The sequence below is a fragment of the Silene latifolia genome, chromosome 1 (assembly GCF_048544455.1).
Source record: "Silene latifolia isolate original U9 population chromosome 1, ASM4854445v1, whole genome shotgun sequence".
In the NCBI taxonomy this organism is placed as follows: Eukaryota; Viridiplantae; Streptophyta; class Magnoliopsida; order Caryophyllales; family Caryophyllaceae; genus Silene; species Silene latifolia.
Genome location: NC_133526.1, coordinates 23,225,890 through 23,245,064, shown reverse-complemented (window position 1 = coordinate 23,245,064; position 19,175 = coordinate 23,225,890). Strand labels below are relative to the sequence as shown.

The 19,175-nt window shown below is 36.5% G+C and overlaps 2 protein-coding genes across 2 annotated transcripts; both read right to left on the bottom strand.

The window, feature by feature from the left end:
• Window positions 1-1,288: 1,288 nt before the first annotated feature.
• On the bottom strand, window positions 1,289-8,661 carry LOC141601353 (ABC transporter B family member 25). The gene is made up of 17 exons (XM_074421629.1): window positions 8,291-8,661; window positions 7,279-7,338; window positions 6,988-7,023; window positions 6,810-6,884; window positions 6,586-6,710; window positions 6,083-6,182; window positions 5,801-5,972; window positions 5,595-5,713; window positions 4,945-5,055; window positions 4,695-4,845; window positions 4,086-4,218; window positions 3,559-3,634; window positions 3,412-3,477; window positions 3,158-3,265; window positions 2,656-2,763; window positions 2,371-2,568; window positions 1,289-1,749 (listed from the first exon to the last, which is right to left on the bottom strand). Exons 1-17 carry the CDS (start codon window positions 8,378-8,380, stop codon window positions 1,546-1,548), a joined length of 1,932 nt encoding a protein of 643 aa, XP_074277730.1. The 5' UTR covers window positions 8,381-8,661; the 3' UTR covers window positions 1,289-1,545.
• A 1,890-nt stretch (window positions 8,662-10,551) lies between these two features.
• Window positions 10,552-18,789, bottom strand: LOC141601345 (protein LEO1 homolog). Its single transcript, XM_074421622.1, has 12 exons — window positions 18,515-18,789; window positions 17,365-17,714; window positions 16,590-16,722; window positions 16,302-16,484; window positions 15,129-15,305; window positions 14,278-14,409; window positions 13,621-13,800; window positions 13,414-13,545; window positions 12,571-12,681; window positions 12,245-12,478; window positions 11,319-11,490; window positions 10,552-10,766 (listed from the first exon to the last, which is right to left on the bottom strand). Exons 1-11 carry the CDS (start codon window positions 18,644-18,646, stop codon window positions 11,356-11,358), a joined length of 1,899 nt encoding a protein of 632 aa, XP_074277723.1. The 5' UTR covers window positions 18,647-18,789; the 3' UTR covers window positions 10,552-10,766; window positions 11,319-11,355.
• Between the last annotated feature and the right edge of the window lie 386 nt (window positions 18,790-19,175).

Below are 19,175 nucleotides of genomic sequence, written 5' to 3'. Positions count from 1 at the left end.
CCGCCATGAAAAGAAAAGGAGTAGGATACTTTAATATGCCTGAGATGGACATTAGGTTGATGAATCGTGAGTAGTCTATAAACTAAAGTTGTCGAAATGTAAAGACTGAGTTCAAGTTGGCAGTAAAGGTGATTTTACGACGGAGATGGAAGAGACTTTTGATAAGGTGTTCGGCATGGAGAGAAGTTTTTTCACATTTTGTAGGGTGAACAAATGAGGAGATCTGGGTTATATGTATGAAAAGGGGAGAAAAAGAGCAAGTCAACCCCTGAAAGTTTACTTTTTTCGCCGAAAGTAGACTTCTGGTAGTCTTTTGCAAAAAGAAGAAAAGAAAGGTAGTTGAAAGTCAAAAATAAAATGAAAGATAATTGTTCACAAATGACCCTAAATAAAAGTTAATTTCTGACAAAAAAAAACCATTAGATAATGATAGAGAATTTAGAGATCGGATAAATAATCAGTTTTTCTAAAGGGTGTGTTATAGCCTTATAGGTAAATGAAAAAATATTCACAATTTTACACATATAAAAAGTTGTATATTGAAGTATAAAATTATAAGAATATTGTTACCGTTAATTGCATTTCTATGTTACTATTTTAATGCTCTTACAATACACCTTAGAAAAATTGATGATACTCATTTATAGGTGTATAGCATTATAATTTAAAATATACTCCCTCCGTCCCGGTCAATTGTTGTCCTTTGATTTTGGTACAAAGACCAAGAAAAGAGGAATGGGCCAATTATTAAATGACAAATGGAACAATTGAGTGTGAATAATCAAATTGCTCATCAAGTTCATTTTTAAAAATAGAAAGGACAATAAATGATTGAGGCATCCCAATATGGAAAAGGACAACAAATGGCCGACACAGAAGGAGTACAACTTAAAAGCATGAGTTTCTAAGAAAAACCGATCACCAAGTATAAAATAAATGTAACTAAAATGCACATTTTTATTCTCTTTTGGATAATTTTGCTGGTCACATTGGAATTTCTTTGCTACTTTGATAACCTTAGATTAGATTCGAAGGATGAAATACAACAGAGAAATTAAAATTTTATCTAGATTTATGGATTTCTTTTCACGATCGAATATTGTGAGAATATACATTGTGGTAAGTACTTGGTATTTATAAAAATTTAAAGTTTGCAAAAATTACTTAATTGTTTTATAAAACATTTATGTGAGTAGTAAACTAAGTAATTAAGCAATTAAGCAATTTCTTAGTTTTTTGTCGAAGGTGATTTTAAGTTGCTTGTTCTTAGCAACGAAACAATGCCATATAAGCAAGAGACAGTTACTGTATTATGATGAAAATGCAAAACTATGATCTATACTTTGATGACTCCAAGAGAAGCCAGAAATCGAACACTTGGCCGCTTAACGGTCAAGCTTCACTAATTGGATTGCATCGAAAACAGAAGTGTGGAAATGCTAACAAATACAGATTAGTGAATACAATGAGATGATGTCCTCGAACAGATTACAATGGAGTATAGACCATTCTTCAGTCTGTGTGGTAAAATTAGTTCATCCAATCTTAACTGTCAGCTTTCGGTCCTTGCAACTGCCTCCTTACCAAGGCGGTGTAGATGCCGTCCTTGTCCAAAAGCTCATCGTGGCTGCCACTTTCCACCACCTGACCATCTGATATAACTGCTACCACATTTGCACTTTTTACTGTTGAAAGCCTGTGAGCAATCACCAGGACTGTTCTTCCCTCCATAAGGCGGTCCATGGCATCCTACAGATACATTTGATGTAAACCTTTTCTTTGTAAGAAACATTTGATGTAAACTTAGAACTTGTCTATAGAGCATAGCTACATCATCGACAAACAATGCCAAAAAAGCTTTTGCCAATCACGAGTGAGGGCTCACAGCCTTGCCTCCATGTCCAATACATGGGAAGGTTATTTTCACAGTGACTCGTGATGAAAATTGAATCAAGGATTGCAACTCTCGGCTGCTAATTCATACTCAAAAGGCCTAAAATTTGTATAGATCTGTCACCAGGTCATGTGTGTCGGGTCCAGGTTAGGTCAGTTTGAATCGGATATGATGCAATTGGGTCAGGTAATTTAGGGTTCGAGTATGTTCCGAGTGCATTGTCATCAGACAACATCAGGTGTTGGTCAATTCGGTGCCAGTAAACTTGGTGATCGGGTCGGATCTAGAAGACGGGTTATTTAGACTGGGTTAATTTAGCCATGTCCTATATAGCGAGTTGCTTTGGTCTACTTCACCATATTCCAAAGCCAAAGAATAGGGACTCAGAGTGCATCATAAAGATAAAACGAACAACAATATACTTCAGAGTTCAGATCATTAAGATGAAATACAGCTAGATATTGTTAGATTCTAACCTGTACTAGATATTCGCTTTCAGCGTCAAGGGCACTAGTGGCTTCATCTAGCAATAGTACTTTAGGATTCATCATCAAAGCCCTGGCAATAGCTATTCGTTGTTTCTGACCACCTGAAAGCCTAATCCCACGTTCCCCAACATGGGTCTGATATTTGTCAGGAAACTTGGATATAAATTCGTGGGCATTTGCCATTTTCTGCGTAAATCAACAATCAAACATGCAAGGTCAGACTAACATATGAAAATGAATTGTATTAAAGACTAAAAAAGGTGAGTATCGTACAGCTGCATTCTCTATATCGTCAGTGCTGGCTTTGCCGTCCAGGCCATACGCAATGTTCTCCTCTATGGAGCAATTGAAGAGAGTAGGTTCCTGGCTTACAATGCTAATCTGCAGTTCGAGATATGGCTAAGAAACTCTCCCTCAAACATTGTAGTAGACTAGTAGTAGTAGTAGTACTAAATGAGGAATACAGGGTTAGTATTTTCACGGTTTCACAATGTTCTTCCCATTTGAATTTATCTGAAACAATGCTTAAACCATATACTACTTTTAAGTGAGTATAATTTTTTGAAAGATTTTTTGTGACGAAAGCATGAAAATCATACGGGAAAAACTTATAGGTTGTTACAACGTATAACTACGCCTTTACGATCAAAGCTCTGAAAACTTTGATCTCAAAGGGAAGAACAATATAAAAACAAGGAAGTATTATAAAGTTGACATGATGTACTATTGTTCCTATGATTGAAGTGAAGATCCGCAATAGACTGTTAAATATTACCTTGCTATGCAGGTGTTTGTGTGATATTTCTTCAAGCGGGACCCCACTCAGTAAGATCTTACCCTTGGAAGGATCATAAAACCTCTCAATCAAGTTTGCAATTGTAGTCTGCATCATCAGAAAAAGAAACTGTAAGTTCAATGCTTAGATCTTACCCTTGGAGGCACACTATCCTCCTTTTAAAAACATTCTTCTTTGCAATATAGTTCCAACTTCCAATTTTTTCAAGACTGAGCAAAGAAATCGAGACTTACTTTTCCGCCACCACTTGGGCCAACAAGAGCGACTTTGGAACCAGGCTGCAATTTCAAGTTTATTCCCTGGAATTTGTAGGACATTGTCAGTACCACATTTTATAAGGACATAGGATAGTTATCGTGATTAAGGCAAGTAGTTTTTACCTTGAGTACCATATCTTTTGGCCGTGAAGGATATGAGAACCAAACATCATCCAATGACACCTCTGCATCCTGATCACTGAACAAAGAATAAAAGGAAAATGTTTGCTTAAGGCTTTGTTTGACGACCCCGAAATAATTTTAGGACTAATGCTATGTTGTTGATCAAGCGAGAGTAGCATCAGCAGATGCCTCATATGCTGCCAAATGATTGCTTAAGATATCAAGGAGAATGAGGATGGTTCAGACCACCTCGTCAATTAGAAGTAAAAGTATATCCTGAAAGAACCACTGAAACTAGGGAAACGACATGTGAACTGAATATCATAAAGACCACCAATGCGAAATCTCAATACCAACACACCTCATTTCTCTTTCAAGCATTTCAAATTGTAAACTACTTTTATAACAGAGAACGGGCATGATTTCAGTTGTTAGTGTGAACTGTGAAGCAAAGAATAGTAACCAAACTGGATTTCTTTCAAAATAACAGGACAAAGAAGATGAGATTAAGAATGTCAACAACGCACCCTAAGGGACACTTAGATCCTGGTTTCGGCATGGATGATGTGCGGTCCAAGAGTTGGAAAACACGCCTGCTAGCTCCTGCTGCTTTCATTGCCACTGTGTATAACCCGGTTAATCCAGATATTGATTGCCCCACTGCAAAAGAAATAATAACACCTTGTTTATAAAGTGGTTCATATAAACTGAAATTTATCTAATTCTCAGGTACACAGACTTTCACATTATATTCTACAATTGCCAAGTAAATAGTGCATCTACTTTAGTTCACATATACTTTGTTTGTTCATGAATAAACTTCCTAGTTTGTTTTGTACATAAAAGTAAGGAACATTACAAAATGTGGATTAAAGTGCGCGTTGATGAAAGTCGTGGGGTCACAAACCATCAAGAGCACAAAATAGAGTACTCCAAAAAAAGGATTTCATGGACAACTCAGAATGTGAAACAGAGATGTCTATTCAGGACAGAGAGAGTACCATTAAATCTCAAAAAATTCAGATTCTTGGACATCTCAAAATGGAGACAAGGATGTTTAATCATGGACAGCGGACTTATTATCTAAATCTTATAAATCGCAGACCACAATAGGCAGAAAACAGTTGAACATTAACCTGTCAGGCTGTAGAGAATGAAGGAGGTTAAGGCACCGGGAGACATGCCACTGCTGCCATTGATAGTCAGAATAGCACCATATATAACTACAACTATAACTGATAGGGTGGATGCTGCATTTAGTCCACCAAAGAATGCTCCTGCCACTTTCTGTAACAGCCAGTTACCGGGGTTAAATAAAGCTAAAGACGCTAAACTAAGATTTAAATAAAATTTAGGAAATGAATGTGAATCACAAAAGAAACGCACAGCTTGTGTGAGTCCTAAGTTTAATGTCTCGTCCACTTTCTCAGAGTACCGTTGAATCTCAAAGTCTTCTTGGGCAAAGGACCTTACTGTACGGATAGCACCGAAAGACTCCTGTAGAAATGTGAATTATGAATTACTAAAGTTTTCATTAAGATATGACAATATTTCTACAACTCCTGAGGTACATACAAAAAAGAAAGATGACACCAGCTCAGAATAACTCTTAACTAAATAAATGCTACAACTACATTTTATTTTTTAGGTTATTCTCCAGTGGACCTCCATAATGTATTACTCCAGCCATCCCATTTATCATGTCCTCATTTGATTATGGTAGCCATACAAATACAACTTCCACCGTCCCATTTATCGTGTCCTCGTTTGACTAAGGTGGCCATACAAATACAACTTTGACCAATGTTTTCTCACAATATAAACTAGCTCGCTCCGATGAAAAACGATAATGTGAGAAGTTATTTTTATGAATCAAACTAGGTATACCTTACAACATCTATTTGTGATCTATATATGTTTGGACAACTCAGTGGTCAAAGTTAAAAAGATTTCGAGTATTTGACAGCCAAAGTCAAACCAGGACAAATAAGAGTGGGATGAACATAGTAACTTTTAATGCAAACAGATTCACTAACCTCTGCAATTGAAGAAGCTGCAGCAGCTGCAGCTTGAGTCTTGTGAGAAAGTTCACGGAGAAAGCGACCGAATTTCCGTACAGCAACAGATATTGGAGGCACAACCACCAAAGCCAACACTGATCATAAATAGATGAGAAACTGACTGATATAATCATAATATCATAAAAACATTGCATGCTCAACAACAGAAAGCTTGATCTTACATGTTAATTTCCACGACGTTGCAAACATGAAAGCAAGACCAATAACAGCAGTTGCAAGGTTTCTCATTGCTTCAGAAAGATTGGTAGTTGCAGCATTCTTTATGATTTGTGTATCTTCTGACAACCTACTCAGAAGTTCTCCAGTTCTTGTAACATCAAAAAAGGCTATTTCCTGAAAGACAGTTTATAAAAGAGCACAAAAAATCATTTTCATTCAAAATGTATGGTATAAGATGAAAAGCAACTTGTACATTTACAGATTGAGGGATTGATCTGCTTCACCTGATTAACTATGTGGGAAAACAAATTCTTTCTCAATCTTGCAACAACCCTTTCACTTGCAGAGGTAAACAACCACGCGCGCAACGCCGTGCACAATGAACTGGAGGAGAAAAAAAACGAGAAGACATGTGAAATACCCACAACAATAATATGCCAAGCTAGCTTTGAACAATCAGACATGTCTTAAACTATCCATCTGAATGTATCCTCATTTCACTTGGTGGTCTATAGATGTCCACTTTTGCAATCAATTTCTCCAAATATATGTAAACATAAAATGTTAACTTTCTTGTAGTGACTTATTTAAGCAACTGCTTTCATATATCTTTCCCAAGAAGTTGTAACCGTTGTAAATTGCGAGAAAATATCGAGGTCAAAGTCAACATTGTTTGATCACCAAAACAAGAGGCGATATAAGTGTGATGGATGAGCAATATTTAATGTGTCACACAATGAACTTTAAACGAGAGCCATACAGCTTCGTTATTGGCCAGTAGACTTACCCCACAAGAACAATCAGAACAATTTCTACTATGGTGTTCTCGACAGCTTTAACAGCATTGGCTTTCAGCTGTGGCGTGCTAATATCTCCCGACACAATGTCAATTATTTTTCCACCAAATTTGGGCTGCAACCAAAAAAAAAAAAAAGTGAACACTTAATTCAAAGAGCCATTATCTGTTCAAACATTGCTCAATTTGTGGAAATGTAAGGAAGATAGACGTACAATTAATATACTGGAAACAGCTGCTACCAAGAGTGCAATTGTAGCAATAACCAGTTTTGGTGCATCAGGTTTCGCCTGCAAAATGCGATATTGACAATGGCTACTTGTATAAAAAACAAGAGCATTTAAGAAACACAGAACAGAAGTAAAAATAAATAAATAAGAATAGCACACTTACAAGAGCAATAACTCTAGAGAATCCCACATTCGCAGCCTAAGCAACAAACGGAATGTCAGAAACAAATTAAGCAACATAAACGAAAACTACTCCCTCCATTCATTTAAATTCATTTCATTTTCTTTTAGACCAATGTTTTAAGAGATGAAAAAAATGCGAGAGGAGCTTGGGGCCTACCCAAATACGAGTAGAAAATTAGTGAATTTATATCAGTGTACGAAAATTATGGTGAATTTAAACGAATATAGGGATTAATAGTAATATAAAAAAAACGTTTTGGCTATCCCTTACCGGCAGCTCCCCATTCTCCAAGTCTGTTAAACCTTCAGCTTCATCTCTCTTTCTGCCACCCTACGAGAAGCAAATAGTTAGATACTAAATGTAGTTCCCATCCAGCAGACGAGTCCAGATAAGCCTAGACGACCATCGTGAAGTTTATTAATTACAAAATGTAAGTTGTTCCTTTAAGGTTTCAAACCAACCGTAACTCGAACTGAGTATTCCAACTGTCCTATCCAAAACGCCTACTACTTGGCTTTTACAAGGCAACATAGCATAACACAAGGTCATGGTATCAATTACCTTGGGTGCATTTGACACTTTGGGGAAAGATTTATATCCTAAAATAGCAACATAGTAGCATTTTAGATCATGACAATGATTTTCAAACTTGCTACGGAGTATTTCACTAGACAACAAAGTGAATTCAAGAAATACAGAAATTGAGCAAAGCTACAATCAATGTAAAATTGCTAGATTAATCAAAACAAATTCTTGATTTCCTTTTTAATCATTATTACTACCTAAAAGAACACAATATCTTTGCCTCCATCTAAACTAGACGAAACTACAAAGATTGATCAAATAGAAACCCATCATCATAACAGACCCTACACAAATCAATAAGTCTACAAAACTAAGCACACTTGTGGAGGCTACACATTCAAAATTCCAAAGTCATGGGCACTACAATCACATAATAACATGTAATTATACTCCGGATATCAGTTCCAACAGTCATTGCATCACTATTCTTGGTGAGCATTTATATAAACCCCCCTCTCCATCAAAGAAGAGTACATATAAACCTTCAAGCGAGCGACTACTACAGTGGCGGAACCAAAATTTAAATTTATGGGCGTAAATTTTAACTAATGGTTAAAATATGATTAATTTGGTCCTACAATGACCACGTTCTCTACAACAATAGCAACAACATTACTTTGGTGTCTCAATGACTCCCGCAAATTGCGAGGTAATAATAGACTAACAATAATACTAGGTAGCGAAAAAGGAATCTTACATTTCTATTCAAAAGAGGAGTTCTTGTACCACCACCATAACCATGACCATGACCACCACCACCACCACCACCACCACCACCAAAATTCATTTTTATTTTTTATTTATTTGGGTTGTTTGAAATAAAGAGATATCCAAGAACCCAGGAAATACCCAAATTGGAAAGGATGTATAGAATATGCAAAAGAAGAGTTGGGTATTTATTGAATCTTTTAGTTCATGGGAAAGTTGGGTCCATAAAATAAAGGGAGGATTTTGCAGCTTTTTCAGAGTTAATCCTACCACACACACACACAGTTAGAAAAAGTAGAGGGTGAACTAACTAGGGAGGGTAGTGGTGTAGTCTCACTCTTGTGGAATCTGTTGCTACTGGGTATGGACCATTGGACCAATACCAATTAGAAGAATCGGTCTCCCTTAAAATGTTCATATCCATGTTTATTCAATTGGTCTCCCTTGTGACGGGTTACCATTTGTGGCAGATATTTTGTGAGATAAAATGGTAATAAAATGGGTTAGTGGAGAAAGGGGACCACATGAACAGTGTTGCAGAGAGAGAAAAAGTGGGTACTTTGTGAGGTAAAATGGTATCCGTCACTCCAAAGTGACGGATAGTGTTGATCACAAATGAGATTTTGGGATGTTTATTTAGTGTACAACGGATCAATTACTATTTTATACAGCTGAATTGGATAAGAGTTTTAACATTTCCTATGAGCATTTTGTCTATCTATTTATTTGACTTGTTTATTTTTTTAGAAAGATAAGTATGACCGCCTTAAACAAGAATTTGTGCAATTAGAATGGAAGTGATTTTAATTCAAGTTACTTTTGAAGTAAGAAATAGTGTTATTTTAGTGATCTTATAAAAAAGATGGTGTTATTAATAGAATTTGGTATAAAATTCTCTATCTCGTCCGTTTTATAAATGGTTCAGATTTTATTTTGAAACGATTTAATCATCATTTTATTGATACGTTGTAACGTATTTTGAGATAAAGATGAGTGAAAATATATTAGTGTTTTTGTGTAAAGGGTATCATAATTAATGTGAACGGAATTTGAACTCAGGTTATGAGCTTCACGCCCTCGCCTCCCCTATCTTTATCAATTTCTTCAAATGGAAAATACGCAATAATAATGCTTTTAAGGAAGAAAAAGGACTCGTTGTCATTTATAGAAAATGATGTGAAAACTTGGTGGGCAAGTAGAGTTTAATGCGTGAGGTGAAGACAAGAGTAGTAGCCAAATCAAATATGGCATTCGATTTCGTCAATCGTCATGGAGCACGTTATATCACTAATATGAATCTATGACTATTATCCTAGTACGGAGTATTTTAATTATATTCACTTGATTTTGACTTAAATGTTGTATATATTTACACAAGTGTATGTTTTTTAACCTGTTTTAATTTTATAATCGATATAAGAGACTTGCACATTGAATTTAGATTTAACGGATTTCTTCTATGAAGGCTTTGACTTTGTGGTATCAGTCAAGCGACCTCCATGACTTCACTTCGAACACCATGGAACACGATGAAAAAATTTGTCGTGTCAAAAAAATTAATTTATTTAAATATTGAAAGTGACCTTAATAAACTTCAAAGGCAAAGTACCGATTTTTATTGAATAATTTTAGCGTTAATTCTTATAAACGGTTGAGTTATTTTTCAACTGAAATCGATTAGTTTTTCCACCCCAATAGTAAATGTCTAGCACACGCTCAAGACTTTCACCTACTTTTAACACTATCAGTTGTATTCAATTTCCAGATCAATTAGTTTGACGATCTATTATTAAGTGTGCTTGTGTTTATTGTTCAATAATGATGTCGAGACTCGAGAGGAAGGATGCGATGACGATAAGTCAATAAGATGATAATAGATGTAAGGAGGGAGACGAGAGCCATAAGCCCCAGAACCAACTACTTCAAATATTCAGTTTATGGATGAAAATATTACTCCCTCCATTTCCAAAGTGCCGAATAAATTCAAAAAAAACTTCACAAAAAGATATGGGGTTACTTGGATTTGACCTAGAAGAATAACAAGCCACTTGCTATTTGCAAATTAAGTTTATAGACAGTAAAACTTCATAAAATAGAAAAATAATAAAACAAAATTTGATATTTTCCGTGAGTATTAAACATACAATTGGTCTCCCTTGTGACGGGTTACCATTTGTGGCAGATATTTTGTGAGATAAAATGGTAACAAAATGGGTTAGTGGAGAAAGGGGACCACATGAATAGTGTTGCAGAGAGAGAAAAAGTGGGTACATTGTGAGGTAAAGTGGTATCCGTCACAAGCTTGTGACGGATATGTCATGTCTTCAATGAGATTTTGTGTTAAACATATTAGTACCAACTAAAAAAATTAATATAAACAAAATTAGAATTACATTTAACTTTGTTATTCTCTAACCGGCCCCATCCTCCATGGCCTCTTCGCCTGCTTTGAGCGAATCTCCTGCCTGTGTTATCCACTTAGCCAGTTAGCCGTTACGATTACCTTATGTGGCTTGAAAAATATCTCAAGCTAGCTATAGACTATAGTACTATAAGAGAGTAAGATAAGCTGAAAGTGCATTCTTAAAGTACAAAAGCAACCATCCTAGGATGAGCTATGAACGTAAAGGCAAACAGATACGGCTTGTGAAAATGAGTAAATGACAATGAAGGACAATGGGAATGTCAACGGCAAGATCGTCGAGGAAAAGGGAATGAAAAAAAAATTGAAAAAATGGGAGGCCATCAGCTAAATGAGCAAACTTTTCAAGTGTATGAAGCTCAAGGGTATAGCTGTCATTGAATAAAGTCGCTCATTAATAAGGCAGTTCTACGCTAGTAATTGCAAGACCATGTGTTGTGAGTATTTAACAAAATCCTTAATAAAGCGGAAATGCATTATACTCGAAAACCATTTTTAAAAAACTATCAGGTTTCTTGCCTTCTTGGTTTTATAAAAAACTCAGATTTCACAAGCTGCAAAAATGTCCTTATAAAACGCCCTTAAATGCACAAACCTGAGAGTGGCGTTTGGTAAATCACTCCAATAACCCTTCACTCCTCATCACTGTCATACACAACTGCCATACGACGATGAGTAGTAGGCTTCTTACGAGGAGACTCCTCATCTGACTCGTATTCCTTGCGTTTAAGGCTGCTTCCAGCTTCTTTAACCGTATGCTTAGGCTCCTGTGAAAGCATTCGAGTAAATAATGAAACTAAGAATGATTTCATGACACTCCTGAGAACATAAATGCAACAATAGAGGGGTGTATTTGGAGGTGTATCATATTCTGGATCGAGAACTATGTGTCAGACACGTCATTAACAAGAGACTATCACACTGGTTTAATTACAATTCCACTTCCGCATATTGCAAGGTAAGTGGGGTCAGATGAACGCAGCCTTACCCTTGTGTTATTCAAGGTAAAAAAAAAAAAAAAAAAAAAAAAAAAAAAAAAAAAAAAAAAAAAAAAAAAAACTCCTTATGTAGCCCAATATTGATAGAGATTCAATCAAATCCCATTTTGAACTAGAATATTAAAGCATTAAAAATGTTTGAGAGACAGGTATACCAATCACACTAGCACGCATACAGATATTTCATCATCCAATTAGTTTTTTTCAATTGAAATGGTCGTCCAGATGTTTAGTTGTTATGTTGATTCTTCTCATTCAATGGCTACTTCCTACACTAAATGCAATCTTACCCAATTCTCTTTTATTATTCTCACTATAATAACCTATTGGAAAACAAAAGATAAGCACCACAAATACACGAAAAAAGAACCAGAGAATAGGAACATAGCGGCATATGCTCCATTACCAATAGTAGTACAAATTGGAACATATGGAGGCCAGGCTATTACTTCAGATAACAAACGTTATTATAATAATAATATGCAGCTAAAGGAGATCATAAAAACGCAATGTTTCTACATACCTCGGCTTCCTCGTCTGAAGCACCACCTTGTGGTGCCTGTTCCTCAGGCTCGACATCGTCCTCGGAATCCTGCCATTCTGGCTCTGAATCCTCATAGGGTCGTTCAGGGGCCTCCTCTTCTTCTCCATCAGTTTCATAGTATGATCCCTCTTTGTCACTGTCTGAGAAATCCACAGGGCGCTGAGAAGTTTTAAGACCAGCTGATGACTTGCGAGGAATGTCTTTAAGTTGGCCCTTAAAGAAGAAAATGTAATTTTAGTATAATGTTCATTATGTATAATAACACATGCCATAAAAATTGATGACCATATTCATAGCCATTTTACCTTCTTTGCATTAATAATGCGCTTCTCAGCTCGAGCTTCCGCCTCCAACTCGTCCTCAAAATGGCGTCGGGAACCAGAACGACGTGAATCATAATAGTTCGCTTCATCGTCCTGTAAAAAATTGATATAATGGTGTTCTTTGCAAATTATTGACAACAATAGAAGTAATGTGCAGCTTAAATATTCAGAATTTCAAATTGCGATCAGAGAGGGCAGCTGTTTAGCAGAGTTAAAATAAAACCTCGTTTTGACTAAGAAATTTATCGAGAGAAGAACGTTGGCAGCAAGATAAAAATATATCCCGAGCTTAGACTTTAAGTAACAATATGAAACATCTCGGAAAAGAGAGACAAGTGTCTACTTGGGATTGAAGAAAATATGACTTTGAATAGCCGAAGAGAATTTATGCAGAATAGCAAATGATGGTTAAATTTACTTGATAACTTAGGGATTTGTTTTACTTTTTCATTTTATTTGCTGTTCATGCCTTTTTTTTAATCCCTCCCCTGGACTAGTTTTATTTACGTTGTCTCCTTGACTCAAGTTGCTTAGTTCACTCGAATATATATTATCAAAGAGTACTTATCGCACCAAAAGGACAATTACAAAAAGTCCAATTCACTCTCATTGGTTTCCCTTTTCTTTTTCAAATCTTTTTTTTTTTTCCTCGTCTTCTCATACTTCCTTCAATAAATTTGTCCCTGTCTATCTGTTTTTCTTTTTTTTACCAACTCAGAGTGATGCTTATGTTCCATATGACCATTTGATATTAATCAACCTCAAAACATTCGAAACTAAGACTTTTGTGTTGTTAATACGAAAAGAGAGAGAATTGGAAAGAACCTCCTCAAGTGCATCCTCTAAGAACCCAGGAGAGAGTTGGCGTCCTCTATCCGATGGCCTTGTGTACCTCCGATTCACCTTTTCACGCTTTCGAGCAAGTGTAGAATTGGCTCTGATGGTTTGACTTTCAGCCTGCAAGAACATATTTTAAACCAAGACAAATATACATGCTATAGCAAAACAATATTGTCCAAAGGTAGCACTTACTCTTTCTTTCTTTTCTTTTTCCTTCTCCGGATCAACATCAGTTATGCAGTTTTTAACCTTATAGACCTTTTTATGCCTTGAGTCCACAAGAGCAGTCAGTAAACGATGAGAGTTTGAAGATAATGATGATGGCATGAATCTCATTTTCTTAAGGAGCTTTCCTTGCGATTGGAGGATTCCCTGAGGTTTACATCCAAAACAAAGAAGGTAGCTGTGGAGTTAAAAAACAGTAGATAAAGAGAAGCTTGAAGTAGAAGCTCAATACAACAACAGAATAAGGGTCGTATATACGGAACATTTCCTCTCTGTTGAACACACAGAGAGGCTGTTTCCAGATGAGCCATAATGAACGTAGAAACTCTCATGTATGATAAAGGGCTCCTAACATTTAATACGAATTTTTTAAACCAAAAGTGTTGAAAATAGTACCAAAAAAACTATCAAAAATATGTCAAAGAAGAATAGTTCATTAATAGAAACTCAAAAATCAGTGGCTGAAATCTAAATACTTGTATTACATGGTAAGCATGACAAATATTTATCAAATTGTTTAGAATGCTTTTAGGAGTAACACTTTCAAGTTATTGCTGCTAAAAAAGGAAGAGCGGGGATAAGGAATGGTGAAAAAAACTAACTACAGTGGAACAAACTAATTACCTTGCCGTGTCTAAGAAATAAGTATGCATTATCATGTTTTGCATCCTGCACAGATATGTCAAGAACCTCATTCCCTATCTGTAATTGTATACTGCCATCTGACCACCTCACAAACCGTGCATTGCTTTCATACTGGAGATCAAATATGCAAGTCAGAAAGCTGTGTTAACAAATCTACAATGAGAACGAATCGAACTATGTTTAGTAGCCTCGAGGCATACACAGAAACACAAGGATCAAACGCTAAACAATATCAGAGGTACAGGAAGAGAAACCATGCGGTGAAGCAACTAGATACAGGCAATTGCATTATCTAAATGCGCAAAAGGCAACACCGTCAACTGTGGATCAATGGCAATGTTGAGGCCTTCCTTGTGTGACAAAGAAGAAAAATACATTAACAATAAGATGCATTCTTGCTACTTTTGTGACAGAAATTTATGAAGTACACAGGAATCATTGCAAAAATGCCTCACCAAGTGCATTTGATCATAATGGACCGACTTTACAACTTTTTAAGGGACAGATTTCGGACTTTTGAATATATAATGGAACAGGTCAGGAGCCAAGCACTTCCATCATTCTTCTTCCGTTATTCTTTGTATTGTAAACAGCCCCAGTACATAAGGAGTCCCCCCACTCGGAAGGAATGCCCAACGAAAAGTGAAACAGGGTACTCAAAGTGAGAAATGAGATAAATCATATTTTAGTCAGAGAGACAGAATCTGACAGCCTAAGCTATCCACAGGCAGAAGCACGTTCATTTTAAGCACAACTGTACAGAATTATATTGGAAAGCAGACCACAAGTGAGTAATCAATGCAACAAGGATAATTTGAGATTTGACATACAGCTAACGATCCATCTGCCTTTTTCACAGTTCTCCAACGCACAATGTTGTTCTCCAAGCGAATTCGCTTTTTTACACCAGATTCATCAGTGACAAATACATCCTCTTCTACATATGTCTTCGGATCAAAAGGCTTTGGGTCGATGCCCATGATATTTGAAACTCTAATCAGATTCATCTGCCATCAAAGGAAACTATCATGGTGAAATTGTTGTGTTCAATATCTTTACAGCATTGAATACATAAAATAGTCTAAAATCAAGAGAAGGAATGCAAATATAGCCAAAAAAAAAAAATGTAAGAGAGCAGTCAATCTAAGGAACATAATCATTAAACAAGGAGCTACTTGATAAAATACAGAAAAACAACAAACAAAAATTATAGATCAACTAGTCAGTGCATCAACACTTCAGTTCAGAACGAATGTATTGTCAGTCAAACCCAAAGACGCGATATTACAATGAGAAAGGGACAGGCGACACATTTAACACAATCAGACATGATTAGATTTTACTCCCTCTGATTCTTTGGAATTGCCCCATATTCCTTTTTCGACCTATTCACTAGAATTGCCCCATTTCCTCTTGAAGCATGCTTTTGTTAATAAAATTCACCCTAATTTATTGGTGAGACCCACCACTCACTCACAACCTTAATCCTTGTGCAAAAAGCAAATGGGGCATTTCCAAAGAATCGGAGGGAGTAACTGGTAAAAAATCTCTAGCAGGAAAGATCTACAAAAATCATACATAATAAGACAACTGATAATACACATATTTTCAGCAAACAATAACAGTAACTCGCTTCAAAATGGGCTTCCCTGGAGCAGGGGTACTAGATGATTAAAAGTAAAATCATTTTAATCTCAAATTCTGGAGATAAAATATAGCCAACAAACCACCACCCTTTTGGTATTTGCATGAAGACATGCTAAAGTACTGGTATTTTACTGCACCTACTAACGAAAATCATTAGCATGTGCAAGATACTTCACCTTTGGACAAGTAGCTAGCAGCGGAGCATTTCAAGTTATTAGATTAACGACAAAACCTTAAATCCAAATTGATTTGGGATTGGAAATATGAAACATTACGCAAGTCCACTAATGACATGTAATACCATGAAACAAAAAAAAAATAGAGAAAAAAAATGTAATAGGAAATATCATTGAAACCTTATCAGATTGTGCAGGAGGTGGACGCAGAGGTATTTCCAACTCCATAGGGGGACCAAGTGGTTTTTCCCTTGGCTTGTTATCAATTTCCTCTTCTGACCCAAACATCGCATCTTCATCACGCACTAATTCGTCTGGTCTTAGATCCTTCTCATAACTTTCTTCTTCCTCAAGAGGGTATTTCTAACAAACAAAAAGGTCAAACAAACACAGGTCTTTTAATATCGTTATACATATCACTCAAAGCAAATAAAAACCACAATACAAATTATCACAGTTAAATCTTACTGGTTCCTGCTCCATATCATGCTGGGCGCCATATTCAGTTGGCTCTTCCTCATCGGAATCTCCAAATACATCGCGAATTTCCGCAGCTGAGTGAGCTAAATTTGGTTGATTCCTCTCTTCTTCAGGAGAACCCCTATTCCAAGAAGTCGGTTATATGTGTGATGCTACTAAATAGCAACTGCGAGACTATGTTGGCAAAACAAGATGAGCCGAAAGGCAGAACAACAGGTGTGCAAATAGAATTACGAAACAAACCAGGAAGCCTAGTAAATGAACCTCCTCAAAGAAAATACTAGTATATCTACTAGTATATCCAGTGAAGCATCATCTTCAACCAAAGAACCCCAAAAAGGTATTCATCAACGCAAAAAGCTAAAACAGCGCCTAGGCTGACATAGCAAGTTTGTAACTGGAGTGTAATTCCAAAACACCAATCCTCATTTATGTAGATAAGTTCAAAAAATAAAAAGTGAAAAACTGTTCTGAATCAAAGTCTGTAGAATGCACATTGGTAAGTAAACTCTAATAGGGTGGAAGTCAGATATGTACTTTCTATTTTCTAATGAAGAAACAGCTGAGGAGGTAAGACTGAAATCAATGGCTCGTATTGTACATTCTAACAATTATGATGACACCATTTCACATGGACTTTTAGTTCTACCAAATATGTGATTTAAGCTACAATAGAAACAACTCCAAAACGACCACAAGCAATAAAAGGATATATATTTAAAAGTTGCAAAGATTGCAGAAAGAAAATGTATGCTAACTTTACCCTTGGCTTCTTAACTGACCAACTTCTTCGTCATCTTCAGGATCAATATAACGAGGTTCTTGTTCTTCAGAATGTTCTGATCCACTATCAACCACATCTCTTCTTCTACTTGTCACTACTCTTTGGGAATAATCGTCTTTTTCATCGGTGTCTGTTTCTCTTGCATCACTTTCATCTTGATGCTCAGCTACATCTACATCTACTTCTTGGGAACTTTGCTCTCTTTCACCTTCGCTCTCACCAACTTCCACCTCTCCCTCATGATACCCGTCTTCTGCTTCCCCTTGCCCCTCCCCATAAGGTTCACCTTCAACCTCTTGCTCTACTTGTTCAACGGCTTCATTATCATCCTGACCATTTTCACAGAAAGAATTTTTAAAAACACAATTTTTAAAATGCCGCATAACATATATAGGTTTCAAAACACGAATGTTGCCAATACTCACGAGTCACGCCCAATCCTTCAATGACTTGCATTAGGATATTAAATCATTGATTGAGACTCAACCATCAACCTAAACTTTAGGCTGGGATTATCTTTTCACATGGTATAATGTCGATCCTACAGTCTATTTCAGGATAATAAGCCGTTTATCCGGACTTAACCATCGCCCTAAAATGTTGCCTGGATTATCTTTTCACATTGTATCAAAGAATGATCACAAGTTCAAATCTTGGTATTCCGCTTATCTCACATTCGCGCTGTGAATTATCCACTTTCCAACCCCAAAAGCTTTCACATGAGAGATACTATATTAGAACATCAACCCATTGATAAGACTCAACCATCAGCTTAAATTTGAAGTCGGACTATCTTTTCACACGGTACTAGAACATGGTCTCAAGTTCAAATCTTGGGAGTCCCCTTCTCTCACAGACAGGTCCGTTCTCTGCATTATCCACTTTCCAACCCAAAACCTTTCACATAAGGGGTGTATCAAACTATCGACAAGACTCAACCATCAGCTTAAACTTTTGGCCGACACGATTTCTTACTACCCAGAACCTAAACACAACGTAATTAAACCTACTTATCCAAAAAATATCAAAAAAAAACAACTACCCAGATGAAGAAATTCATCAAATAAACTGAATTCATTATTAGAAATAAAAAGGGGCAGCATTAAAAGGGTAAAAATCAAGAAATTACAGAGAGATAATTGGGGCGATGGTGATTGGATTCATGCTCAGAATCAACTTCCTCCTCCTCCTCTTCTTCTTCTTCTTCAGATTGATCACCGAATAAATTTTGCATCATCTGATGGCGTTTCTCTTCCTTCATCTTCAACCTGCTACTGATATTCTCTTAGCTTCTGCTGTGTGGGATTTTTGGTGAGCAGATTTTTGAATTCCCCCGACACCCAAATTCTTTTTCCTGCTCTGGTGGGTGTTGTCGATTACTTCCGGGTAAAAATTAAAAAAATCGGGATAATTTTGCGGCTTATTTATGGCATGAGACTAGGGATGGCAGTGGGTCGGGGGCCGACCGGACCTGCACTGAGTCGGGTGGGGACCAATGGGTCGGGTATGGGTCTCATTTTTTCACCCGATGGGTATGGGTCGGGTATGGGTCTTAAGAAAATATTTGGTTAGGGTCCGGGTCTAAGTTATGAGACCCATACCCGACCCTTAGACCCTTTATTAAAGAAAAAAATCAAAATTACAACTTTTCTCGAATTCATACGCAGATCGTAGAAACCCAACTAAAGTCTCTTTTTTCTTCCCTCATCCCATAAAGTGATAAAACCCAACCAAACTCTTATGACAATACCACCACTCCACCACTGACACAAGAAAACCACCACCACAAC